The following is a 25,206-nucleotide window of genomic DNA, read 5'->3' as shown; positions in this document are numbered from 1 at the left end:
TGCTTAGAAAAGAAGAAATCTACATAGAAAGGTTAAGCTCTTTAAATAAACCTTCCTAAAAATGTTTTGATGGGGAGCAGACACACCAATTTAAAATATATGCAGGCCGATAATGTAAACAACATGAAAAGAACCAATTACCACGTCAGATAGTGTTTCCTCAGAGTTCTAAGCTCATGTCTTAGCGAGGTTGGGAAATTGGCTGCAACTCTTAAAGATCTAGAGATTGTGAATGTGGAAAACACTTAAAATTGTAGTTGCTATCTCTGTGACGCAGTAAATTTTTTTAAAAATTGAAGTATAATTAACATACAATGTTATATTAGTTTCAGGTGTACAATATAATGATTCAACACTATAAATTGCAACTTTAAAGAATTAAAAAGAATCTTTGTAGCATAAAATAATACCACGTGCCAAAATACATGTAAAGTGAGTATAAAATTGAATTTAAAATATTTAAAATTTAAGGTGGATACTTTACCTCTGATATAACTTTAACCATTGGGACAGTTGGGATACTTGATCTTTTTAATTTCATTTATGTCTGTTGAAGTAGGGAACCTTGAAATATTTTTTATGTAACAAATTTGCATATATTTTAGCAACTTGAAATGCAAAGTAATTCAATATTCTTCATAGTAATTTGTTACCACTGTATAAGTATTACTTCAATTCAGTATAATATAATTTTAATTATGGAAATTAAGCTTTTATCTACTTTCATCTGGTTTTGATTTCTTCATTTTTATTATAAGATCCCTTCATAAATATTATGTAATTCATCTGCGGTTCTACTAAGATGTCTAGTTTTACTCTAACAAATGGAAGATCAGATGGTAGTCTTAATATATGCACTCTGTTTCTTCTCATCTTGAATGTCATTAGTAAAAATAAGGATGGTTGTGATGTATAATGAAAATGCAGATTCATGACATGATTAGCTTGATGTAAAACAAATTTTAAAGTGCCCCAGGCTTTAAAGGCATTACTCTGGATCTGTGCCCATGTTGTGTATACAAAGTGCTTTTTATATTATAAGAGCCTAGAATCAACCTGTTAACTAAAATACCACTAAATCCCCAAGTGACACACGGAGGGAGACAATTATAAACGGTGTCTGCATACCCGAGCACGTGTGTGTGTGTACAAGTGTGAGTCTGTGTGTGTGTGTGGGGGTGTGTGTTGGAGTATCTTTGCATTCTTCTAAGAGAACCAGAAGGGATGAAATATTCAAAGCAATTTTACAACCGAAGTGTTAATATGTGTCTGCACGATTGGTACTCACAAGTGTAGGACCTTGGCTCTAGAGATGATACCATAAGGATAAATTTAGTAAAAGACCTTTACCTTAGCCCTGATAAATAGGAATTTCAGTTATTTTTCTATCTTTCAAATAATCTGAACCTTGTCAATCCAGTTGCTCCTAAATCATCGTTGGGATGTGCCTCATCCCAGGCCTCAACTTGACCCTTTCTTTTCCCTCTTTACATTTTTCCAACACCCTCATGTACGTACCCAACTTCCAGGTAAGTGTAAAGGAGCACAAGAAGTTAAGGGAAGTTTCATCTCACATTGGCATGGAGAAGATTGAGCAGTCTTGTAGACTGGAGTAAAGTGGGGTTGATGGTTAACGCACGGATGGCTCTTTCCTTCTGTTTTTGTTCCTGCTGAAATTTATCTGAAGGTCTACTATGGCCCTCATTTGCTTTCTTTTAATTTGGTATCTAACTTGAACTAAAGTTTCAAGGACATTTCCAGTGGCAGGGACAGCATGAGTAAAGGTGTCTTGAGGAAAAGCACTTGTATCCAAGGAAACTACAGCAGTTTAGGGCCAGAGCATGAAGGGCAAGCAGGTGGTCCTGGGGGACAAACTGGAAGGGTGGATGACATCTAGACCATGGAGAGCTTCTCAAGCTGTTCTGTGAGTGTGGTCTTTAATTTTTGATAATGGAGCGTTAGCTGTTAAAGGACTTGAAGACTCACAGTGAAATGATCAGACTCCCTGTGTATGAAGTTCACGCTGGCTGCAGTGTGAACTGAAGAGAACCATCAGCTGCGAGGCTGTCTGAGCCGGGTGATAGGAATAGGGCAAAGAGACGGAGGTGGCTATGTAGAGTGGCATGAGCTGGACTTGGCATTGGATTTGGATGTGAGGAAGGGGGAGTCAAAAAACCCTTTACATTTCCAGGTTGGGTTACTTGTTGCACCCCAAATAGAGAAATAGAGAAGCAGGTTTTGGGTTAAGAATATGAGTTTACTTTGGTACAGATTGCATTTGAAGTGTTTATAGGAAAGTTAACTGGTCACACAAAAGAGGGATAGGAATATGAGAAAAGGATGACCAGGGTGATGCTGAGCTGAGTTCTGATAGATGGTAGGGTCTAGAAATTCCAGGCACAGGGAACAACACCGAAGTGTGAACCCGAGGGTCAGGTTTGGGACCTACTCATGTCTCAGAATGGCTAGAAGGAAGCAGGTGTATGCATCAAGTGAGGACTCCAGGCTGGAGAAGGAGGCTTGTGCCAGATCATCCAGGGCCACTGTGATAAGCTGGTGAGTTTGAACTTCACCTTAAAATCTATGAAGAATTTTGCAATGAGAGATATGATGAGGTTTATATTTTATGAAGACAGTCTGGCAGTGTGGTCAGTACAGTGAGTAGATTGAATTTGGAGCTTAGAAGATGTCATCTGCTAGGGACTGTGCTATTACAGTTGACACATGACTCAGATGTAAATTCCAAGTTGATTTTATCTTCTATAACTGATTGTATCCTGCTTCCAAGCACATAGAGCAAAACAAAACTAACAACAACAGCAGCAAAGATCCTTAAATGTGTCTATTTCAAGGTCACAAATCTCTTAGGTAAACAGGTCGTCCTTCCAGGTCCTTTCAGTCCCGGTAGATAGTTTGGATTCTCTGGCATCTCTTTTTTTCTCCCTGGGGTGATCTAAGTGCCTGGGGGTGCATTTGTGCCATCCTGGCCTTGTGGTAGGTATAGCTATTGTATCTGTCATACACGTGTTGTGGTGAGTGTTGTCTATAGCCCATGCAGAGATGTCCTTGTCCACTTGATCACGGTGAACCCTGCCTGGTAGAGGGCCCAGGCATGGCTGGCCCTGTGTGGTCCTGTCCAGCATCACGCTGGTTCCTTTTCGTCAAGTCCTTGGTCCCCATAGTGGCCTCCAGGCTCAATGACCCATCTGTGGCCTCCTCATTGTCACAAAAGCCTCTACTTAGCTCATTAGGTTTCTTAACACTTTCATGTCCCCATTGGAGACACAGAAATTCTTGGCTGCCTTCTGTCTTCCATTCTGGGGTGGGTTCTCATGCCTGAGGAAGACTTTTGTATATAAAAAGGAATTTACATATTCCCGTGTGTTTTAATGTAGTGGTTTATCCCAAAGCTTAAAGACCGTGTTTTACTTTTAAATCTGGTTATTTGTCACAAAGTAAGAAAAATTACTTTCACTTATTTATTTGGTTTAATTAACTCACAGATTTAACCAATTGAATCTTCTTTAAACATTAACTGCACTTAATTAATCAAATTCCTTAGCCATTTCAAATTATGGTCTCTGGTCTATGATTTTAGGATGTGGTAAAGGTTTCCAAAATCCAAAAAGTCTACGAAGAATACACAGAGCAGGGGCACCTGGGTGGCTCAGTTGATTAGGTGTCTGCCTTTGGCTCAGGTCATGATCCCGGGGTTCCGGGATCGAGCCCCACATCAGTCTCTCTGCTCAGCAGGGAGCCTGCTTCTCCCTCTCCCTGTGCCTGCTGCTTCCTGTTTGTGCTCTCTCTCTGTCATAAATAAATAAAATCTTTAAAAAAAAAGAATACCCAGAGCAGCCTAATGATTATAAAATACATTATCTCATGGTCTTTATTTTTTTTAAATATTTTATTTATTTATTTGACAGAGATAGAGACAGCTAGCGAGAGAGGGAACACAAGCAGGGGGAGTGGGAGAGGAAGAAGCAGGCTCATAGCAGAGGAGCCTGATGTGGGGCTCGATCCCATAACGCCGGGATCACGCCCTGAGCTGAAGGCAGACGCTTAACCACTGTGCCACCCAGGTGCCCCTCTCATGGTCTTTAAAGTATTGATAGTAAAATTTTCTAATTTCCTCATTCATTTCTTAACACTTTATATTTTCATTATAAAATATAACCCCTACACACATCTTTATTTTTTTATTTTTATTTTTTAAAGATTTTATTTATTTATTTGACAGAGATAGAGACAGCCAGCGAGAGAGGGAACACAAGCAGGGGGAGTGGGAGAGGAAGAAACAGGCTCATAGAGGAGGAGCCTGATGTGGGGCCCGATCCCATAACGCCGCCGGGATCACTCCCTGAGCCGAAGGCAGACGCTTAACCGCAGTGCCACCCAGGCGCCCCCACATCTTTATTTTTTTTAATGGATTTTTTAAATTCCTAGAATTATGATCATCTTACCATATCCTAAGGGAATGCCAAGCAAGGTTACTGGTTCTTGGTTATTGACCATCTGATGATTTTTGTTTGAGGCATGGGACCTAGTTCCACATTCTAAAGATTCAAACCTGAGCCCATGATTTAGGCTTGATCCCCCTTCTTGGGGCTACCTCTTCTTAAGTCTGACAAGCCTTAACTAATTGCATAAATTTCCATTTCTAACAACCAATGCCCAGAACTGGAAGGCTGTTCTCTTTCGCTTCTTGTCCTAAGGGGGCTTCCTTTACATCATATCTTCTGTCATCCCTAGCCTCAAGATAATCTTAATGGGGGTAAGACTTTGGGGTGATGGAGGAAGACATAATTGCTGAAAATGGAAAATTTATCAGGGGCTATTTCAGTTTTCTAAAAATAGCTCTGTGTCATCAGAGACAGTGCTTTGGCTATCACCGCACTTAAATATATTAATTGAAGCATAGAAGGGAATGAGGTCACACAGGAGAAAACACCTGAGAGAACATGAAGTTTAAGAGGAACTGGAGTCAGTAGAGAAAGACCAGCCTTCAAAAGAGACCCAACAAATGAGGGGAAAGGCACCAAAAGAGAGTCATGGGGCAAGACCTCAGGAAGAACATTTCAGGGAGGATATGTGCAGCAATGCGAGATGCTATAATCAAGACTAAATTAAGATGCAACACTCATCACATAAAAGGAAGAATATTTAAAGATTCTACTTATATGAGATGCCTAAAAAAGTCTAACTCATGGAAACGGAAAGTGGAATGGTGGTTGTCAGGGCCTGGAGGGGAGGGAGAAATGGAGAACCAGTGTTTCATGGGTACCATTTCAGTTTGGGAAAATGAAAATATTCTGGAGATAGTTGGTGGTAATGGTTGTACAACACTGTTAATGTTCTTAATGCCGCTGAATAGTACAACTGAAAATAGTGAAAGTCACAAATTTAATGTTATGTATATTTTACCATAAAAAAGATGATACAATTAAGACAGTTAAGATAAAGACAAAAATGTGTGCATTACCTTTGGCAATATGTATATGATTGGTAACCTTTGCAAGAGGAGCTTCAATGATGGGTATTTATTGCTATGTTACAAACCATCCCATAATTTCCTTTGCTAATGATACTGTGGACTGGCTAGGTTCAAATTGGTGGCCCTTCTGCTGCTACTGCTTGAAATCTCTCTCAATTGCTGTTAAAATACCAACAGCATTTTTCACAGAACTAGAACAAATAGTCCTAAAATTGGTATGGAACCACAAAAGACCCTGAATAGCCGAAGAAATCTTGAAAAACAAGAACAAAACTGGATGTATCGCAATCTGAGATTTCAAGATGTACTACAAAGCTGTAGTAATCAAAACAGTATGGTAATGGCACAAAAATAGACACATAAATCAATGGAACAGAATGGCGAGCCCAAAAAACCCCCACAATTATATGATCACCTAATCTATGACAAAGGAGGTAAGAATATGCAGTGGAGGAAAGATAGTCTACTCTACAAATGGTGCTGGGAAAACTGGACAGCCACATGCAAAAGAATGAAACTGGACTACTTTCTTACAGTATACACAAAAATAAACTCAAGATGGATGGAGGACCTAATCTTGAGACCTGAAACCATAAAAATTCTAGAAGAGAGCACAGGCAGTAATTTCCCTGACATTGGCCATAGCAACATTTTTCTAGATATGTCTCTTCAGACAAAGGAAACAAAAGCCAAAATAAACTATTGTGTCTACATCAAAATAAAAAGCTTCTGCACAGCAAAAAAAAACTATCAACAAAACTATAAGACAGCCTACCAAATGGGAGAAGATATTTGCAAATGACATTTTGATAAGGGGATAATACCCAAAATATATAAAGAACTTATACAACTCAACACCAAAAAAACAAATAATCTCATTTAAAAATGGGCAGAAGACTTCAACAGACACTTCTCCAAAGAAGACATACAGATGGGGGCGCCTGGGTGGTTCAGTCGTTGAGCGTCTGCCTTCGGCTCAGGGCGTGATCCTCGCGTTATGGGGTCAAGCCCCACATCAGGCTCCTCCGCTGGGAGCCTCTTCTTCCTCTCCCACTCCCCCTGCTTGTGTTCCCTCTCTTGCTGGCTGTCTCTCTGTCAAATAAATAAATAAAATCTTAAAAAAAAAGACATACAGATGGCCAACAGACATATAAAAAGATACTCAACATCACTCATCATCAGGGAAATTAAAATCAAAAACTACAATGAGATATCACCTCACACCTGTCAGAATAACTAAAATAAAAAACACAAGAAACTAATGTTGACAAGGATGAGGAGAAAAAGGAACTGTTGCTCTGTTGGTGGGAATGCAAACTGGTGCAGCCACTGTGGAAAACAGTATGGAGGTTCCTCAAAAAATTAAAAGTAGAGTTACCATATGATCCAATAATTCCACTACAGGCTATTTACATGAAGACAAAAACACTAATTCAAAATGATATAGGTACCACTACTTTTACTGCAGCATTATTTACAAGAGCCAAATTATGGAAGCAGCCCACATGTTCATTGGTAGATGAACAGATAAATCAGATGTAGTATATATACACACAAGGGAATCTTAGCCATAGAAATAAATGTGGCCATTTGCAACAATATTAATGGATCTAGAGTGTATAATGTTAAGGGAAATAAGTCAGTCAGAGAAAGACAAATACCATATGATTTCACTCATGCGGAATTTAAGAAACAGAACAAATGAACAAAGGGAAAAGGAGACAAACCAAAAAACAGACTCTTATCTATAGAGAACAAACTGATGGTTACCAGAGGGGTGGGGGATGGGTGAAATAGGCAAAGAGGATTAAGAGTACACTTATTAAAAAAAAAAAGTGGCTGGAGCTGGAATATGCAAGATGGTTTTGGTGGGATGATTGGCAGACTGGGACTTCTCTTCTACCACATGGCTAGCTTGGACTTCCTTAATGGTGGCTAGGTCCAAAGAGTAAGCATTCCTAGAGGATAAGCCCCAAGGTGCAAGCACAATTCTCTGCTTAGATCATCCTTACTAATGTTCCATTTGCCAAGCCCAGAATTAGTCTTTTTGAGAGGCATGATTCAATGGGAGCTACCAGAGTAACAGCCTANTAGAGGATAAGCCCCAAGGTGCAAGCACAATTCTCTGCTTAGATCATCCTTACTAATGTTCCATTTGCCAAGACCAGAATTAGTCTTTTTGAGAGGCATGATTCAATGGGAGCTACCAGAGTAACAGCCTACCATGTTGAGATAGAAGCCAGCAGCAGATGAGAGGTAGGCTGAAAAGAAAAAAAGGAGTAAAGACATTTATATCAGGCTGGAGAGTATGCAGAAACATGAACAAATGTACAGTGACAGGAGAGAGCATAGCATACTGGGGTGACAAAGGAGGCTGGTGAGGCGTGAGTGGGTGGGGGCGGGGATGTGTTAGATGGTTTCACTAGATAGTAATGAAAAGACTTTTAGTTAACTTTCAATTATTTAGATTGTGATTATTCAGGCTCTTTGTGTTTATGTCCTGTTATTGTATGAGCAAGAAAGCAGAAAGAAGAAATGAATGAAGATGAAAGCCAAATCAGTGGTGTTTATTGTTTATGCGGAGAGACTGGAGTCATCTTTAATTTCTTTCTTTGCCTCAAACCCACATCCAATCTGCCAGTCCTGTTGGGTCTAATTCAAAAATATGCCCTAAATCTGGCTCCATATCATCATCTCCCCAGATACAACCCTAGTCTAGATTACCACCACTTCTTACCTAGACTACTGCTCAGCCCCATTTGCCTCCCTGCCTCTAATCTTGCTTTTCTGTTGTCTGTCCTCCCCATGGCAGCCAGAGGGATCTTTCCTAAATGTAAATCAGACAGCGTCTCTGTTCGGATCAAAAATAAATCCTAAAATAAAACAAACAAACAAAAAGGATCGCTGGTAACTTTATATTTTACTAAGAATAAAATCTCAGCTCTTTAACTGGCCTGCAGCACCCCGTGCTCCACACCCAGCCTGGGTCCTGTTCTTCCCTTCTTGTCCACTACCCTCCACAGTTCTTTCTTCTGCCCTCCTACTTGCCAAGCTTGTTCCCTTCAAACTTGCATGCCCCCCACATCAAAGTTTTACAAGTCTATCACCTCTTTTTCTTTTTGAGTTTTAAAATTCATTTTATTTTATTTCATTTTATTTTTTATTCAAGTATATAATTAACACACAATGTTATGTTAGTTTCAGGTGTACAATATAACGATTCAAAATTCTATACATTGCTCAGTACTCGTCACATTAAATGTACTAAATCCCTTTTATCTGTTTCACCCATCCCCCTTTACTGGCAACCACTAGTTTGTTCTTTATATTTAAGAATCGGGTTTGTCTCTTTTTTTAAAATTTGTTTGTTCCTGTTCTTAAATTCCACATATGAGTGAAATCATATGGTATTTGTCATTCTCTGATGACTTATTTCACTTAGCATTATACCTTCTAGATTCATCCATGTTGTTGCAAATGGCAAGATTTCATTCTTTTATGGCTGAGTAATATTATATATATATATAGATANCTAGATTCATCCATGTTGTTGCAAATGGCAAGATTTCATTCTTTTATGGCTGAGTAATATTATATATATATAGAATCAGATATGAATATCTCCATATATAGATGAATGGATAGAGAAGATGCGAAATTATATATATGTGTGTATATATATATGATGCATCTATCAGTGGACACTTAGGCTGTTTCCATAATTTGGCTGCGGTAAATAAGGCTGCAGTAAACATAGGGGTAGATGTACATTTTTGGATTAGTGTCTTTGTTTTGTTTTGTTTGGGTAAATACTTGTGCAATTGCTTATCATAAGGTAGCTCTATTTTCAACTTTCTGAGGAACCTCCATACTGTTTTCCACAGTGGCCGCACCAGTTTGCATTCCCACCAACAGTGCATGAGGGTTCCCCTTTCTCCACATCCTCACCAAACCTTGTATCCTATGTGTTTTAGTTTCACCATTCTGACAGGAGTGAGGTGATATCTCATTGTAGTTTTGATTTGCATTTCCCTGATGATGAGTGATGTTGAACATCCTTTCATGTTTGTTAGACACCTGTATGTCTCCTTTGGAAAAATCTATTTAGGTCCTCTGCCTTTTTTAAATTTGTGTGTGTGTGTGTGTCTTGAGTTGTATAACTTCTTTATATATTTTGGATATTAAGCCCTTATCAGATATATCATTTGAAAATACCTTCTGCTATTTAGTAGGTTACCTTTTTGTTTTGTTGATGGTTTCCTTCACTGTGCAGAAGCTCTTATTTTAATGTAGTCCCAATAGTTTATTTTTGTGTTTATTTCCCTTGCCTGAGGAGACATATCTAGAAAAATGTTGCTATAGCCAATGTCAGAGAATTTACTGCCTGTGCTCTCTTCTACAAGTTTTAGGGTTTCAGGCCTCACATTTAGGTCCTTAATCCATTCTGAGTTTATTTTTGTGTATGGTGTAAGAAAATGGTCCAATTTCATTCTTTTGCACACAGCTATCAAATTTACCCAGCACCATTTACTGAAGAGACTGCTTTTCTCCATTGTACATTCTTGCCTCCTTTGCTATAGATTAATTGGTTATATAATCATGGGTTTCCATCTGTGTTCTCTGTTCTGTTCCATTGATCTATGTGTCTATTCTTGTGCCAGTGCCATACTGTTTTAATTTCTACAGCTTTATAGTGTAACTTGAAATCGGGAATTGTGATTCCTGATTTAGGGTCTTTTGTGATGTCCTACAAATTTTAGGATTATTTGTTCTAGTTCTGTGAAAAGTGCTGTTGGTATTTTGATAGGGATTGCATTAACTCTGTAGGTCGCTTTTGGTAGAATGGATATTTCAACAATATTTGTTCCCTTAATTCATGAGCATGGAATATTTTTCTATTTGTTTCTCTCATCTTCTACTTTTTTCATCAATGTTTTATAGTTTTTGGAGTACAGGTGTTTTACCTCCCTGTTAAGTTTATTCCTAGGTATTTTACTACTTTTGGGGCAATTGTAAATGGGATTATTTTTTTAAATTTCTCTTTCTGCTACTTTGTTATTAGTATTTAGAAATACAATAGGCTTGTGTACATTAACTTTATATTCTGTGACTACTGAATTCATTTATCAGTTCTAGTAGTTTTTTGGTGGAGTCTTTAGGATTTTCTATATGTGGTATCACATCATCTGCAAAAGTGAATGTTTTACTCTTCTTTACCAATTTGGATGCCTTTTGTTTCTTTTTCTTTTCTGATGACTGTGGTTAGGACTTCCACTACTATGTTGAATAAAAGTGGTGAGAGTGGACATCTTGTTCCTGCTCTCAGTTTTTCACCATTGAGTATGATGTTAGCTGTGGGTTTTTCATACATGGCCTTTATTATGTTGAGGTACGTTCCCTCTAAACCTAGTTTGTTGAGAGTTTTTTTTTTTTTATCATGAATGGATGTTGTACTTTGTCAAATGCTTTTTCTGCATGTATTAAGGTGATCATATGTTTTTTATCCATCCTGTTGTTAATGTGATGTATCACACTGATTGATTGGTGAATATTGAACCAACCTTGCATCCCAGGAATGAACCCCACTTGATGATAGCGAGTAATTTTTTTAACGTATTGTTACTTTTGGTTTGCCAATATTTTGTTGAGGATTTTTGTGTCTATGTTCATCAGAGATACTGGCCTGGAATTCTCTTTTTTTGTAGGGTCTTTATTTGGTTTTGGTATCAGAATAGTGTTGGCCTCATGGAATGAATTTGAGAGTTCTCCTTCCATTTCTATTTTTTGGGATAGCTTGAGAAGAAGAGGTATAAACTCTTCTTTAAACATTCGGTAGAATTCACCTGTGAAGCCATCTGGCCCTGGACTTTTTGTTCGTTGGGTTTTTTTTTTTTTATTACCGATTCAATTTCATCACTGGTAATTGGTCTGTTCAAATTTTCTAGTTCTTCCTGATTCCTGATCCATAACCTTTTGGAAGGTTATGTTTCTAGGAGTTTATCCATATTTTCTAGGCTGTCCAATTTGTTGACATACAATTTTTCACAATATTCTCTTATAAACACTTGTATTTCTGTAGCGTTGGTTGTTGTTTCTCCTTCATTTCTGATTTTATTTTTTTGACTCCTCTCTCTCTTTTTTTTGGTAAGTCTAGTTAAAGTTTTATCAATTTTGTTTATCTTTTTAAGGAACCAGCTCCTGGTTTCATTTATGTGTTCTATTGGGTTTTTTTAGTCTCTATTTTTGTTCTAATCTTTATTATTTCCTTTCTTTTACTGGCTTTGTTCTTCTTTTACTAGCTCTTTTATTATCTATGAAGTGAAAATTACCTTTTCATTATCTATGCCTCAACTCAAATGATACCTCCTTAAACAGGCTTTCCTTGACGAGTTAACACAGCACCCACCCCTTTCCCCATATCCCTCTCTACCAAATTTTACCTGAAATATTTTTTAGTACTTGTCAACAAAAAATACACACACACACACACACACACACACACACACAAGATTAGGAAAATGTCTGGGTCTTTTTTTACATTTTTATTTTTATCAAAATTATATGCACATAATTTTGAAAGTGAAACAATTCTATAAAAATTATTATGGAGAGGAGAGTCTTCTACCAAACTTTCATCTTTCTTTGCCTTTCCCAGATAAAACCACTTCTAACTTTTCAGCTGAATCTTGCTATATTGTTCCTTTGACTTTTTTTTTTCATTTTTAGTGTTACTTATTGATTTGCCACTATGGAAGATGACTATTTGTTCCTCTTTCATCTCACTCCTACCCCAACACATACACACAAAAACTTTGTCAGTCCTGCCATCCTTCCAGTATGGATATTTCCTGGGTTTTGGCATTTGTATCACTCCATCTACATGTATGGTCTTTACAGCAGCTGCATGTAGTGTTCTTTTTTTTTTTTTTAAAGATTTTATTTATNAAAGATTTTATTATTTATTTATTTATTTGACAGAGACAGCCAGCCATNGAGAGCCAGCCATTGAGAGAGGGAACACAAGCAGGGGGAGTGGGAGAGGAAGAAGCAGGATCCCAGTGGAGGAGCCTGATGTGGGGCTCGATCCCAGAAGTATGTAGTATTCTATCTATAATTTCTTTTAATAATTCAATTTCTTACCCTCTCCTGATCATTTAACTCTTCTTTCCATGTGTTCAGATGTGTCAACTATTCTATCAATCTTTTCATCTTGAAACCTTTTCTTGTGCTTTCTGACCTCCTCTGGTCTGGATGGCCATGCCTGGTACAGAGCTATCATCCTAGAAATTCTCTTTACTACCAACACCAGAGATTAGAGTCTTCTCTTTTCTATTTGGTTGAGTTATTTCATAAAGGAGGTTTGCTCCCAAATTTCTATAGAACATATCTTCTCTTAGCACCCTGAAAAATTGATACTTTGGAAATAACCTTTTTAAACCTGACACGTCTACAAATATTAACTTGATTTAAATATCTCCAATTTTCCTACTTGTTATAAATTTTTTTAAGATATAAAATTCTAAGTTGAGAATTATTTCTCCTTAAGAAATTTGAAACCATTGTTCCATTACCTTCTAGAAATACATGTTCCAATTAAGAAGTCTGAAGTAACTTTCTGTCTGTGATATGTTTATTCTCTTTGGATCCCTGTGGGGCTACCATTTTCCCAAGGGTTTTGGAATGTCCCAACAATGTCCATTGTCCTTTAAAAAAAAATTTTTTTTTTTGTTCGGTATTCATTGAGCTCTTTCAATCTGAAAACTAATGTCCTATGAAATATTTTAGAATTATTTATTTAAATTTTACCTTCATTTTCTCTGCTCGCCTTCTGGAACTCCAGTTATTTGGATGTTGGACCACCATATTTTCTTGTATTTCTTCATTTTCTTATTGTATTTTCTGTTTTTTTCTCATATTTTCCATGTCTTTTGTTCTATTCTCTGTAAAACTTCCTCAATTTTATTTTTTCAAACCTTATTGAATTACACATTTTTGCTAGTCTGTTTTTTATTTCTAAGGGCTCTTTTTTGTTGTTAGATGTTTCTCTTTAAAAAAAAAATCATTATTGTTACTTTCCTATCTTGTTTACTATCTTATTTCTCTGTGGATTAATGAGGGTTTTTTGTTTTTGTTTTTCTTCCTTTTGCCTGACCTCTGTTTCCTCAAATTGCTTTTCTCTGTTCATTTGGATTCTACATTTCTTCCAAGAAGTTGTCCTCAGACACAGGTAACCCTTGACTATTATTAGCTCATAGGTATAAGTGGAGCACCTTAGAATTGATTGTCTGGGGACTCACAGACCATGGTTTTTATGGTAGGGCAATTAGGCTGGGTCTTCTCTTGGGGAGACCTCCAGGTTTAAGTTTTTCAAGTCTTTCCTCTAGGTCTAGTTAGAATTCTTAGTGAAGACTCTTTTTATCTGCTGTCTGGATAACCTAGATTTAGCTACCATTATTCTAGGACTCAGAATGGGGAAAGATTTGGTGAAAGGAAACAGGGGCAGTTGTCCTAGAATTCAGTGTGTCCCAGCATTCAGGATTCTGCAAACAGAATCCACCTATTCTTAGTATGGTGCCCCTTCCTGAACACATTTTGGGGCTTCTCCTTCAGTCCAAGTGTACATGTTTGACTACTATGTGGAGTGGCATCCAAGAGTGATTCTAACTGCTTCTTACTGTACTGATTTGTACCTCTTTTTTTTTTTGGTATTTCTTCTTATTTCTACTTTCAAAAGTCCTTGGTACCACCAATTCCTGAAATGTCAGAGGCTTTGTTGGTGTAAATTAGATTGCTTTTCAGCTTTCCTGATTGCCAACTTTGGATTCAGCTTTTTCTCAGATCTGCTAAACCAGTTACTAATGGTCTGCTTTTTTACTTTTTTTTTTTTTTTACTGTTTTCTGATTAGCTGCCTTCCTCATTCTTTGGGATTTATGCTTTAAAAAAGTCCATCTACTGTTGCTTAATGGGTTTGTAGAAAAAGGCAAAAATAAATGTATATGCCCAGTTGGCCATCTTTTAATTTATTTACACACTTTTACACACATAGGATAAGTGTGAATTCTGTCTGCTCATTTACTGCTTCATTTCCTAGTGCCCACAGTACCCAGCACAAACTAGATGCATGATAAATATTTGCTGAGTGACTGGCGGACAAACCCACTAACTAGCTTGGTTAATTAAATTCCTGAATAGCTTCAAAATTGTGGAATATTAAAATGACAATGTTGTGGCTGTATCTTACAATGAAGTATTTCTGAAAAGTGAGGAGGTAGGATTTCTTTAAAGATATTTTCATTCTATTGTGTATCCCTTTAACTTTTTTATTAATTTTACTGCATTTTTCCTTTAAGAATGCAAAAGGGAAATATGAACTGCTTTGGAGTAAAGAGTACTTTAGGAGGAATATGGTAGGTAAAACTAAATATGTCGATGATAGCTTTTCTTTAAGTGAAACTTAACTTTTTATTTCATTTTCTTGTCCCACTGAAAAACATAGACCATGGGGATACAGTGATTTCAGGTCTCTTCTAATTTTTTAATTTCCTTAGAATTTGGTTATTTCCTATTGTCAGGATGGCAAATTCCTGGCACTGTTTCAATGACTCAATTTGGTTCTAGGAAGTGTTTTAAATATGTTTTGAATATGAGAATGAGATTAACTCCCCTATGATGATAATATCCTAGCCAGTCCACTTTAGAGTTTCAAATGGAAGACAAATATAACAATGTGTAAGGAAAATAAAAACATAGAAGCAAAAGAAATTCAGGGAAATCATTTTTCTTTCACAGTCCAGGGCCTTGTTCTGTCAAGTAGCCAAGTGTGCATACATTAATTAATTTAAATAACATTTACTGAGCACCTACCATGTGTACCAAGCTGTGCTAATATTAGAAACTTGCCATGTCCAGACTGGGCACTCATTCTACACTTGCTTAATTAATTTGATTTGAAATTCAGTTTTCTATTGCTATTTTACTGCCTATGAGAGTTTTACCCTTGCAGTAAACATTTTTAAAAAGATTTTATTTATTTATTTGAGAGAGAGAGGGAGCCCATGAGCTGGGGGGTGGGGCAAAGGGAGAGGGAGTAGCAGGCTCCCTGCTAAGCAGGGGGCCCAATGCAGGACTCGATCCCAGGACCCCAGGATCATGACCTGAACCAAAGGTAGACACTTAACTGACTGAGCCACCCAGGGGCCCCTACAGTAAACATTTTTATCCCCATGCCATTTTGGTAAGGTGTGTGACCTTCTTGCATCCACTTCTAGGTAGCCTGTTTACAGATGATAAATTGAGGGTCTAACTATTGTGATAACAAAGGGCACAGAGAAAGCCTATGTTAAAGCCAGAATTAGACCTCGAAACTCTAGTGCATTTTTTTAGTCTAGCGATTATAGGTAAATTTTGGTAGCTCTACAAATTTTAGGAAGAGGACAGCATTTAAACTTTGAATAGTGATATAGTTGCAAAATCAAAAGTACAGAAAGATTTGGCATATGCCAGTTCAAGAATATCTTAATGTGAAATATCTCCTTTAATATATCTTTTTTCAAAATAGCTCATTCATTGGTTGGAAATAGACATGATTTTAGACAATTGTAAATGGAGAGCTTAGTGATGTGGGTCTTCCTTTTAAATAGTCTGGTTTTTAGTCATGAATGAATTTTATTTGCGGTGAGTTAGGTCTTTTATGTTTTTTCCGTTTTTATATTTATCAAATGAAATGGCTCCTAAAAAGTACTAGGAAAGGTACTGTAAATTTAAAACATATAAAATCTGTGTATCAAAAAACATGATCTTTTTCCTTTAGAATTTCTAAGTCATAGACACTCATTCTTTAAAAAAAAGTGCAGATCCTTGAACTAGTTTTCTGCTTATTGTCTTGAATAACTTCTTGTTTTTTGCTTTGTTTTTGTTCCGTCCCTCCCTTACCTCCTCCTTACCCCTCTCATCCAGTGTCTGCTGGTGAGGAAGATCTGTCCTCTCAGGCAAGGGCAGGAAGGAAAGTGAACAGCTCTCCCAAGAGGCCAGAGCTAATGGGAGTTTTGCGGATCTTTCAGCAGGGCTTGTCAATGATAACCGTGCAGTAGAGGTCTCCCCTGCTGGCTCTCTGACCTCTTGGTAAACTATTTGTTTTTCCTTGTATTGATTTAAAAAAATGAGCCACCAGTCTATAACTCCCCATCAACCGGGGAGTTGTTTTTAAGAACCATACACATTTAAAATACACTAATTCAGCAAACCCCAGATCCTTGACTTTGTTTGACTCCGCGATTCAGGTAAACCAGATCACTGGTGATGTTAAAACAGAATCCTTGAAAGAAACAGTGGATGTTTCCAGACTTCTATTTTTTTTTTGAAAGAATACGAGCTACAAATTTTTAAAAACCGGTACAATACTCCAAATATTAAACCGTCGAAAAGAAGAATTCTTATTACTAAATGAACATCTAAAGACTAGAAAACTTTCATCTTTATTTCCATTTTGGTCCTTAAAAGGTAGTCTCCTTCAGTATGTGAACAAAGTGGAGCTATTGTGTTTCTCAGTATGTGACGCAGAGTCTATTTTTTCCCTTACTCTCCAGCATTCTAAAGGAAAATTCCCGGACCCAAAGCAACTTGATCGCCTGCAGGTATGAATCTTTACAGTAGAGGGAAACCTCCAGGCTGTCTACCTATTGACATTGCTTAATAAAAACATCTAGAAAAATGGTGCTTCTGGTTGTGTTTCCAATAGCAATGTGATTGCAGCACACTGTGGATTGGGTTACCGATCCTTTGAATTCTGACCTTCTGTCTAAAACAGCTTTAGAGGTTACTCTTTTTTTCCGATTTGGGAGACTGGAGGGGGAAAAAGTTAATGCTGCTTGAAGGAAGAAAAAAATTCTCCAGGTTATTAAGTTTTGGTTTTTTATTTTGTCCCTTCCTGGCAATTCCTTTGTAATAATAATAGAGTTTCTTGATTCTGGATACTTAAACTATACCTCCAAATGCATAAGGACAATTTGGAGTACATTCTGAATGTAATTATTTCCTCATGAACAAATCAAGTGTTTATGATGTAAGAGCTATTGAGATCAAAGCGTATCACATTGGATAACTGAAATTAGGAATACAAAAGAGAAGAAATGGATAGAACTGTAAAACAAGTTGTCCATATAATTTGCTTGTGGTACACTCAGACCCTTAGTGTCTCCTTTATATTATAAAGAAAACGTTGGGGATATTTATAATCCTTATTTTAGAAAGATAATTCACCTTTTTTTGATAAGTAGTGAGAAAAAAATATATCCCCAATTTGATAATTTCAGGTTTAAGGATTCATTACATTTTTTTCCCTATTGATCATTTAATGTATTTTTATTTTTGAACCTGCACACTAACTTACAATAAATGTTTCTGAATAATCACGTATTGTACAGTGATTGTGCCTATTCTCTCTTGGACATACCATTTCAGTAAATATCATCTCAACATGTCACACACCTTTCTGGATTTATTAACTTTTTTAGGTGTCCTTTTGCTCCAAAAGGATGGTACCGCCCAGGACACATTGATGTCCCAGTGCTCCATCTACTGTTTAGTGGTAACTTTGATGGTGTCAGAAAATGAGGCAGATTCTAGAACAAATAGGGGGGAGGAGGCATATTTTTGAAAACACAGGATTCATACAGATAAATTGTCACGTTTTTGTTAAAATAAATGCAGAATGTATATAAAACTCCTAACACAGCCTGGCATGTAGTAAGCGCTCAATAAATATTAATTTCCTTCCCTGTACCACGAGATAGTCATCATTTCTGAAGAATTTAAAAACTGTGAACTCAGCTGTCATGAAACCTGGAAAACACAAAACAAATTTCCAGATCCTCTTACAAGTATTGGGAGGTGCTGACAAGATTGGTTTTGCCCATGGCTTTGAGGAAAAAAAAGTTTGAAGAGGAGACAAATCTGGGTTTTCTAGGTTACTTCATGTCAACAGAAATCCGCTTTAAAGTTTGAGAAAGCAAAAGAGCTATTGCTGAGATTAAGCATATGCTTCCAAGACAGTTATTTACATATTTTTGGCAGAAGGGAGAAAAAGTAACTCTGTTTGCCATTTTGGAAAATCAGTTGCTTTTAAAATAGAAAATCTGGCATGTCATATTTCTCTTAGATAAAGTACCTCTATCATCCCATTCCCTTTTCTTAAAAATCTACCCCTGCCCTTGTTATGATTATTTGTTTCAATAAGTGCTCCTCAAAGTTTCTATTAGAATAATAATTTTGTAAAAAAACATCCTATAGGCACTCATTACTACATATGATAAGTTTCCCACCCTACATAAATAAATGTTATTATCCATATGTAATAACCAGTGCACTTATTAGAAAGCCAGGAAATAGATTATATTTCCAAATTGTGTTGGTATAAAGACTATAATATTTAGTAAAATAATTTTCCATGGTGGAGTGAATAGCTAGTAATTGCCTCCTTAAATTTACTGTTAAAAGCTATTCATGTTGGAGTTTGAATGGAAAACATTTAGCAAAATACTGGTAGACATTCAGTTTGGCAGATTTAATATCATTCTTAAAATAAATAGAGGATGTTTTACTTGGTTGTGTTTCAGCAGAAGGCTACTGGGAGCAGGGCCCTCATTGTAGGTCTCGTGCCAGTGGGGAAAGAGGAGGTCATGAAAGTGACCACTCCAAATGCCAGCAAGGATCTTAACGTCAGCCTTCCACTGTTCCAACGGTTCCATAAAAAAGCCAGGAATGTAATGCCATGGCGCGAACCACGAGAAAAGAGACTCATTTGGAAGCAGAGGGACCAGAAGTACAGTATTTTGGAATACGCTATTTGCCATTCCACTTTGAACAGCCCGAATTGCAAAATGTTGATTTTATTGATCAGATATTACTGATTTTACTGATATGGAAGAAAAACTAATTAGGATTTTGCTTTTGAAGAAAAAACACTGGCCTTTAAATGCTAATTATGTTTTTGCAACTTACTATACTATTGTTCTTGAGCACTATTCTCCTAAGAGTGGTAGAAACAGAGGTGAGAGGTGGTTGATATTGGACCAGGTGATAGTGTGCATCCTTAATTGTAAAATTATTAAAAGGTACACACAAATAGAAGAAAAATAACTTCTGAGTACATTTTTTATTGAGAACTTCACAATTACTCACAATCTTTGTTATTGTTATTGGAAGGGTTAAAGGAAAGGAGCACTTGCCTTTAATCATTTGTTTTCTGTGTTCATTTCTTGTATTTTATTTGATTAATCAACTGTTTACTCGTGTAGTTTTAGAAAAGTTCGAAATTACATTTTTGATTGTTCTAATGAATTCTTTATATCTACCCTGGTCTTTTTTTTTTTTTTAATTTGAGACACTTGTTTATTTTTGCAATCATGCCTTTATTTAAAATTCTGTTAATTGGAGAGCACTAACAACTTCTCTCAAAATTGCAGTCTTTTCTATAACCAGGCACATGTCTAGGCAACAGCTCGTTCTAGAAGATAAAAACTGTTTGGAGTTATAGTATATGAAAGATACTGTCTCTTTGAGGGTATTCAAACACTTTGTTACCGTTGCCTATTTCAAGTGTTTTCCTTTCCCAGATGAAATTATATGTTTATTTTTTTGCTTTAGTGGGAAAAAATGCATATTAGAAATTTCTTTACTCCTATTCATATGTTGAAATTCCTTTAGGAAATATCAGAAGGTAATGCTTTCTACTATTACCTGTCTTTACTAACGGTAAATTTTGAGCAAATGTTTCTAATTGCTGTTGTAATGTATATGACTTTATTTAGGGGACACCTTTGTCCTTAAAATATATGGATAAGTTACGTAATTGTAGTTAGTGAAAATTTAGAATAGGAAGTTAACAGTATACTACAAACTGGATCTTATTAGTAATGGCTTACCTATTGGCTATTTATCAGAGAGTAACTTATTTTTGGTATAAGTTGTATGGTAATTATTGCATATTTGATAATCAGGAGTAATAACCAGACAAAATTTATAGATAAGCATGTGATTGTTTTTAATCCATCTAATTTTGCTTTAGGAAAAGGAAACCATTTAAAATTGGTATATATTCACATGGATATTTCTTTTAGCCAATGACTAAGCTCTTTGTTACGTAATTATGAAGCATGACCTGTGTCATATTAGTGGTCATATTACCTTCATCATGCTTTTCATAATTTTCCTCATAATTACATGCATCATTTCTTTAATGGTATCTTGTTTGGTTATATAAATAGAAATAATTGAATTTCAATATAAAAACTAATGTAATATGATAAATTTGATTATAATATAGGCAAGTCATTTATATATGAAAGTCAGACACTTTACATGATATTCCTGCTGTTCCGACTTCATGTAGTTTGTGTCTCCTGGATTTGCAAATATAATCTCTCATGGATCAGAAAACTAATATTTTATCCTTTCATATCTAAAATAAGTTTTAAACCATGGGATGCCTGGGTACAATAGCTTAACATAGGATAGGGTTTCAAACTGGGTTGAACCAACCAGCACCTCAGATTTTTATTTTATGGACCTTAGAAATAAATATGATAGCAAAAGCAGTTACTATGTGGGTGCCTGACATCATAGATTAAATTAATGTAACATCACATATACTTCACAGCACTAGGAACCTCCATTCTGTGCTGTATTTTATTTTCTGCATATATACCTTAGTATATTGAATAACTGATACTTCTGGTTTGAGAAAGTGCTGTAGGTGGTAATGTAATTCTATTTCGGCTGCATAGATGAACAGATCCAATAGCAATCAACTGATTTTTGACCTAGCTTCCCAAATATGGCAGATGACTAGCCCATGATTCCTTGCTGGTACCATACAAAATGAAATCCTAGGTGAGTGTGCAGTTTAAGCTGACTCTTAGATTTGACAAAGCGTTCTTTTCTGAGGAATTTAGATTGGCATCTTTTCAGGGGGGGAGAGGGGGAGAAGTCCACACTGAATTTTGTTCATTAGAAGCTTTTTGTTTTGGTTGCATGGGAATGGTGCTTTCATTTACAAATTAGCAAAGAAAAGGTAAGACTGTGTGTATCTGTTTTATTAGTTGGTGATCTGGAAATGTATCATAAAATCATTTAAGAATTTACTGTGTTTTAAAAAATGTTCTTTCATACCAGGGTAAGAGCCTTTAAAAAAAAAGATGTTTTTTTATTATTAATAAAACACCGAATACATAGAATAGTATTTTTGGTAATGGCGAAATAGTTGGAAAGACAATCCAATGGGTATAAAGATTTTACTTCAGAGTACAAGATTGGTTCTGATAAGTGGGTAGTATCAAAATAAACATTCGTATTTGAACTTTGGTATGGAGCTGGCAAATTAAAATATAATAGGCACATCCGTGATGCCTTCTAAATATTTGAAGTCAATATAACGGTTGTCATCGATCTAATAACTGAAGTCATTTATCTGCCTAAAACATGATAGTAAGTATTTTAAACTGAAGCTGTAATTTAGTCATAATGTGAATAGCTCGACTCTCTAGGTAAGTGTTATGGATTATCTTGCATAGATTGTGAAATTAGAATTTTTTTTAAAAAGAACAAAGTGTAAAGAAAGAGTTCTAGATAAAACAAATCTTTTCCCAAAAATGATTTTAAAATATTAACCCTGAAATATTATCTGGTTCATATAAAAAAAATGTTGCTGTAAAACTAGCCATCCTAGAAATCGTTGCAGAATCATCATTCGGGCTTTCATTGTTAAACCGGTAATAGTTTACACGTTTGCTTGTTTTCTCCCTTTACCTACTTAATATATAAATGGCCATTCTCACTTTTTAAAAAATTTGTCCCAGACCTGTTAGTGGGTACCTTCGGGGGAAAAAAAAATTGAAAAGTGTTGATTCCCTAAGTTTCAGGGCCTGAAAAAAGTTTTGGAGAAGTATAAAAGATAACGTGTAACTACTCCCCAAACTCGTAATTGGTAGCTGCTGTAGCAGGAGATGTGTGTTGACAGTGTCTCAGAGAACGTATTCTCACACAGCTGTTTATTCAGATAGCATGGGGCGCGTTCATTTACATAATAAATTTTTTTTAAGCAGCAAGGTTGAGTCAGACGGAGCAGCGCTCCTCTCAATTGTTGCATTTAAACCAATAAGGTTAGAACAAGAGAATAGCTGTGGTTTGCGTTGCAAAAGCAAAAAAAGCCCCGAGGCTCCACGGGCAGACCTACAAGGCTGCGCAAACAAATCGAGGGATGAGATTCTGCTGTTTCTTTGTCTAGGGTTCTCAGATGCTATCTGCGGCTGCAGTTTGGTGGGGAAAGAGCGCAGGGCTCAGAGCGGTTCCTAAACAGAACGGTGGGAGCTGATGGCTCCGAGTTTGGGGCGAGGTAGAAACTCTCCAGTGCCACTTCCGACTTTAAGCCTTCCTGTTGCCGTCCACTGTGGCGGTTTGCTTTCTGGGGAGAGCGTTTTCGCTCAGTCGCTCGGCAGCCCGAGCCTGCAGCAGCGGCCAGGCGGCTGTCCCCGCGGCCGGGCTTCCCCCTCCAGAGGTGCCCCGCTTCCAGCAGCGCCGGGCTCCGCTGGGAGCTCCTAAAAGCCCTCACGCGTCCTTATCCAGGAGCAAAACTGCATAAGGAATGGAGGTCTGCTAAACCAGAAAATTCGAAGGAGCACATTAAACTGGTGGCTGCAGCAGATGTAAGCGCTGTAAGTACAAGCTGACTGTTTGAAAAATTGTAGTGACTGACAACAGCTGTCCTGTGGGCAAAACCCGAGATAACAGGCGCGCTTTTGGTATTGTTTTGATTTGTTTTAAAATAAAAACATTAGGGCACGGGCACGGTTATGACACTTTGTGCGTACTGCGTGTTTAGCCACAGGGTTCCATCATAAAAGTATAATTCTTAACCCCCAAATTATCTGAGCGATTAGCAACATTAAGAGCTAATTACAAATGAATTGCTAACAACCACTGTTGCTGTGATCGATATAAATATAACACACGGCTATATTCTTGTAGGGAGATTGCTTCCTATCTCTCCTGAATGGCTGCACAAACCTCAAAGATTATTGTGATATTGAATAAAGCGATAAATGTGTATATATAATCTCATTGCAACACAGATAACTTTTCCTGGGCACCTTTGGTTGATATGAGAAAATGAGAAAGGAATTCACATTTTGAAAGGACAACAGATAACAAAAAACAACTGATACCACTTTTGAAGGAAGGAAATCTTTTTGCTTCAATAAACAAATTTCCCAACGTTATATTAAACAGGCTCATCTTCCAAAGGGGAACTAATAAACATTGGCTAAATTAAAATACTTTTCACTTATTGACACTTTATATGACTTGAATGGACCTGCAATTTAAAACAAGATTTCTTAAACTTTTGAATGACCATTTAAAGTATTTGTCATTCAAAATCAGTATATTGCTAATGACTCATGGGCTTATATTTCTTGGGAGGAGTTTTGAACACATTTAAGTAGCTTTTGCAAGAATTCAATAAATTCAGACCTGTCATTGAATTTAGACAAGTGTTTTTATGTTGCATTTCTTAAAATGACAAGGGGTACAAGAAGTCAGCAGTTAAGCCCAAAGTGTAGTTTTATAAGGTTGGGGTTTTTTTTTTTTTTTTTTTTCATGTGTCTTTCAGAGTAGGTTTTATTTTAGGCTTCTGTGAGTTTTTTCTCCCACTGTTTGGAGGTTTGCGGACATGCATACATGAATAGTCATGCTTTTTTGCACTATCAAATATTTGATATTTGACTTTCTTGCTGCTTGAGTTCTCCTAAGGCCCAGAGTGTTCAGTAAATGAGCAAACAGCCATGGGTTTTCAATCCTGAAAATTCTTCGCGGTGACAGACAGAGAAGCCTAATTGAGCCACTGTTCAGTTTTAGAGTGCCAAAAGGAAGTCAACTGCTATGTGAGTTTTTGTAGACATGATAAATGATTTTTCTCAAAAGAAAATTTCCATTTGAATGTGAAAATTCATGTTAGAACACATTGGAAAGAGGAGAAACACTTGCAGCGAGAAGAAACTCCTTTCTTCCGTTTAATCAGATAGCAAAGGTATTTCATTCAACATTTTGCATGAATGCTAATTTTGAAAACAGTCTTTAGTGGCATCAGTGTCGTTTAAATGCTTGTTTTTGTTTTCACGGGGACTCGATTTTGTCATTTTCTTCAACCGAGGAAGTTTGAAATACAGCATATTACATTAAGATCAGTAGAAGTATTGGAACGTACATTTTATAGAGTCTTTGATAAAGAAGGAAATAAGTGTTAACATTTAAAAGATCTCCACCTCTTCCTAGAAGTTTATTTCGATTTTAGGTTCAGGTTTTTATCACAGCATTGACACCATAGTTAGAAATATGGATTGAGGAAAATTTTAGTAAGAATGTATTCTGATTAAAAAGCAGATTTATGCCTAAGGCTCATTCTTATAAAATACATTCTGATTAGAAAATTGCCATTGTCTTTCAAATTTGGGAGTACTCAGGTTGATCTGTGGTTGGGCAAAACCAGCTTGCCTGCCAACTCTATTTATTTAGATAAGTTCAGTACTTTCACTTTGAAAATTTCTTTTTAGTTTGGGGAAAAAAAAGTTTTAAATTATAGTCATTTTATAAAAATTGCTTCTAGCAAGCAAAAAAGCCTATGGAAAACCCATAATTTAGACAAGTACCTACATTTTAT

At 36.5% G+C, this 25,206-nt stretch overlaps 1 protein-coding gene across 11 annotated transcripts in view; it reads left to right on the top strand.

Moving 5' to 3' along the window:
- Nucleotides 1–25,206, top strand: part of EYA1 (EYA transcriptional coactivator and phosphatase 1) — a 329,699-nt gene that overhangs the window by 140,715 nt on the left and 163,778 nt on the right. For 2 of the 11 annotated variants that reach the window (XM_034668189.1, XM_034668186.1), the window contains exon 1: nucleotides 23,074–23,203. The exons of 4 other annotated variants lie outside the window; for them this stretch is intronic. Coding sequence is in view for 1 of the 7 variants with exons in the window: in XM_034668185.1 (XP_034524076.1) it covers nucleotides 24,429–24,430 (2 nt within the window). In the remaining 6 variants the exon portion in view is untranslated. Of the gene's footprint in view, nucleotides 1–17,080; nucleotides 17,129–21,545; nucleotides 21,565–22,894; nucleotides 23,204–24,282; nucleotides 24,431–25,206 lie in introns of those variants that run through there. 5 more of the 11 variants (XM_034668182.1, XM_034668183.1, XM_034668190.1 and 2 more) reach the window with 5 other exon arrangements.

The sequence above is a fragment of the Ailuropoda melanoleuca genome, chromosome 9, assembly GCF_002007445.2.
Source record: "Ailuropoda melanoleuca isolate Jingjing chromosome 9, ASM200744v2, whole genome shotgun sequence".
In the NCBI taxonomy this organism is placed as follows: Eukaryota; Metazoa; Chordata; class Mammalia; order Carnivora; family Ursidae; genus Ailuropoda; species Ailuropoda melanoleuca.
This window is presented reverse-complemented; position numbering and strand designations above follow the sequence as displayed.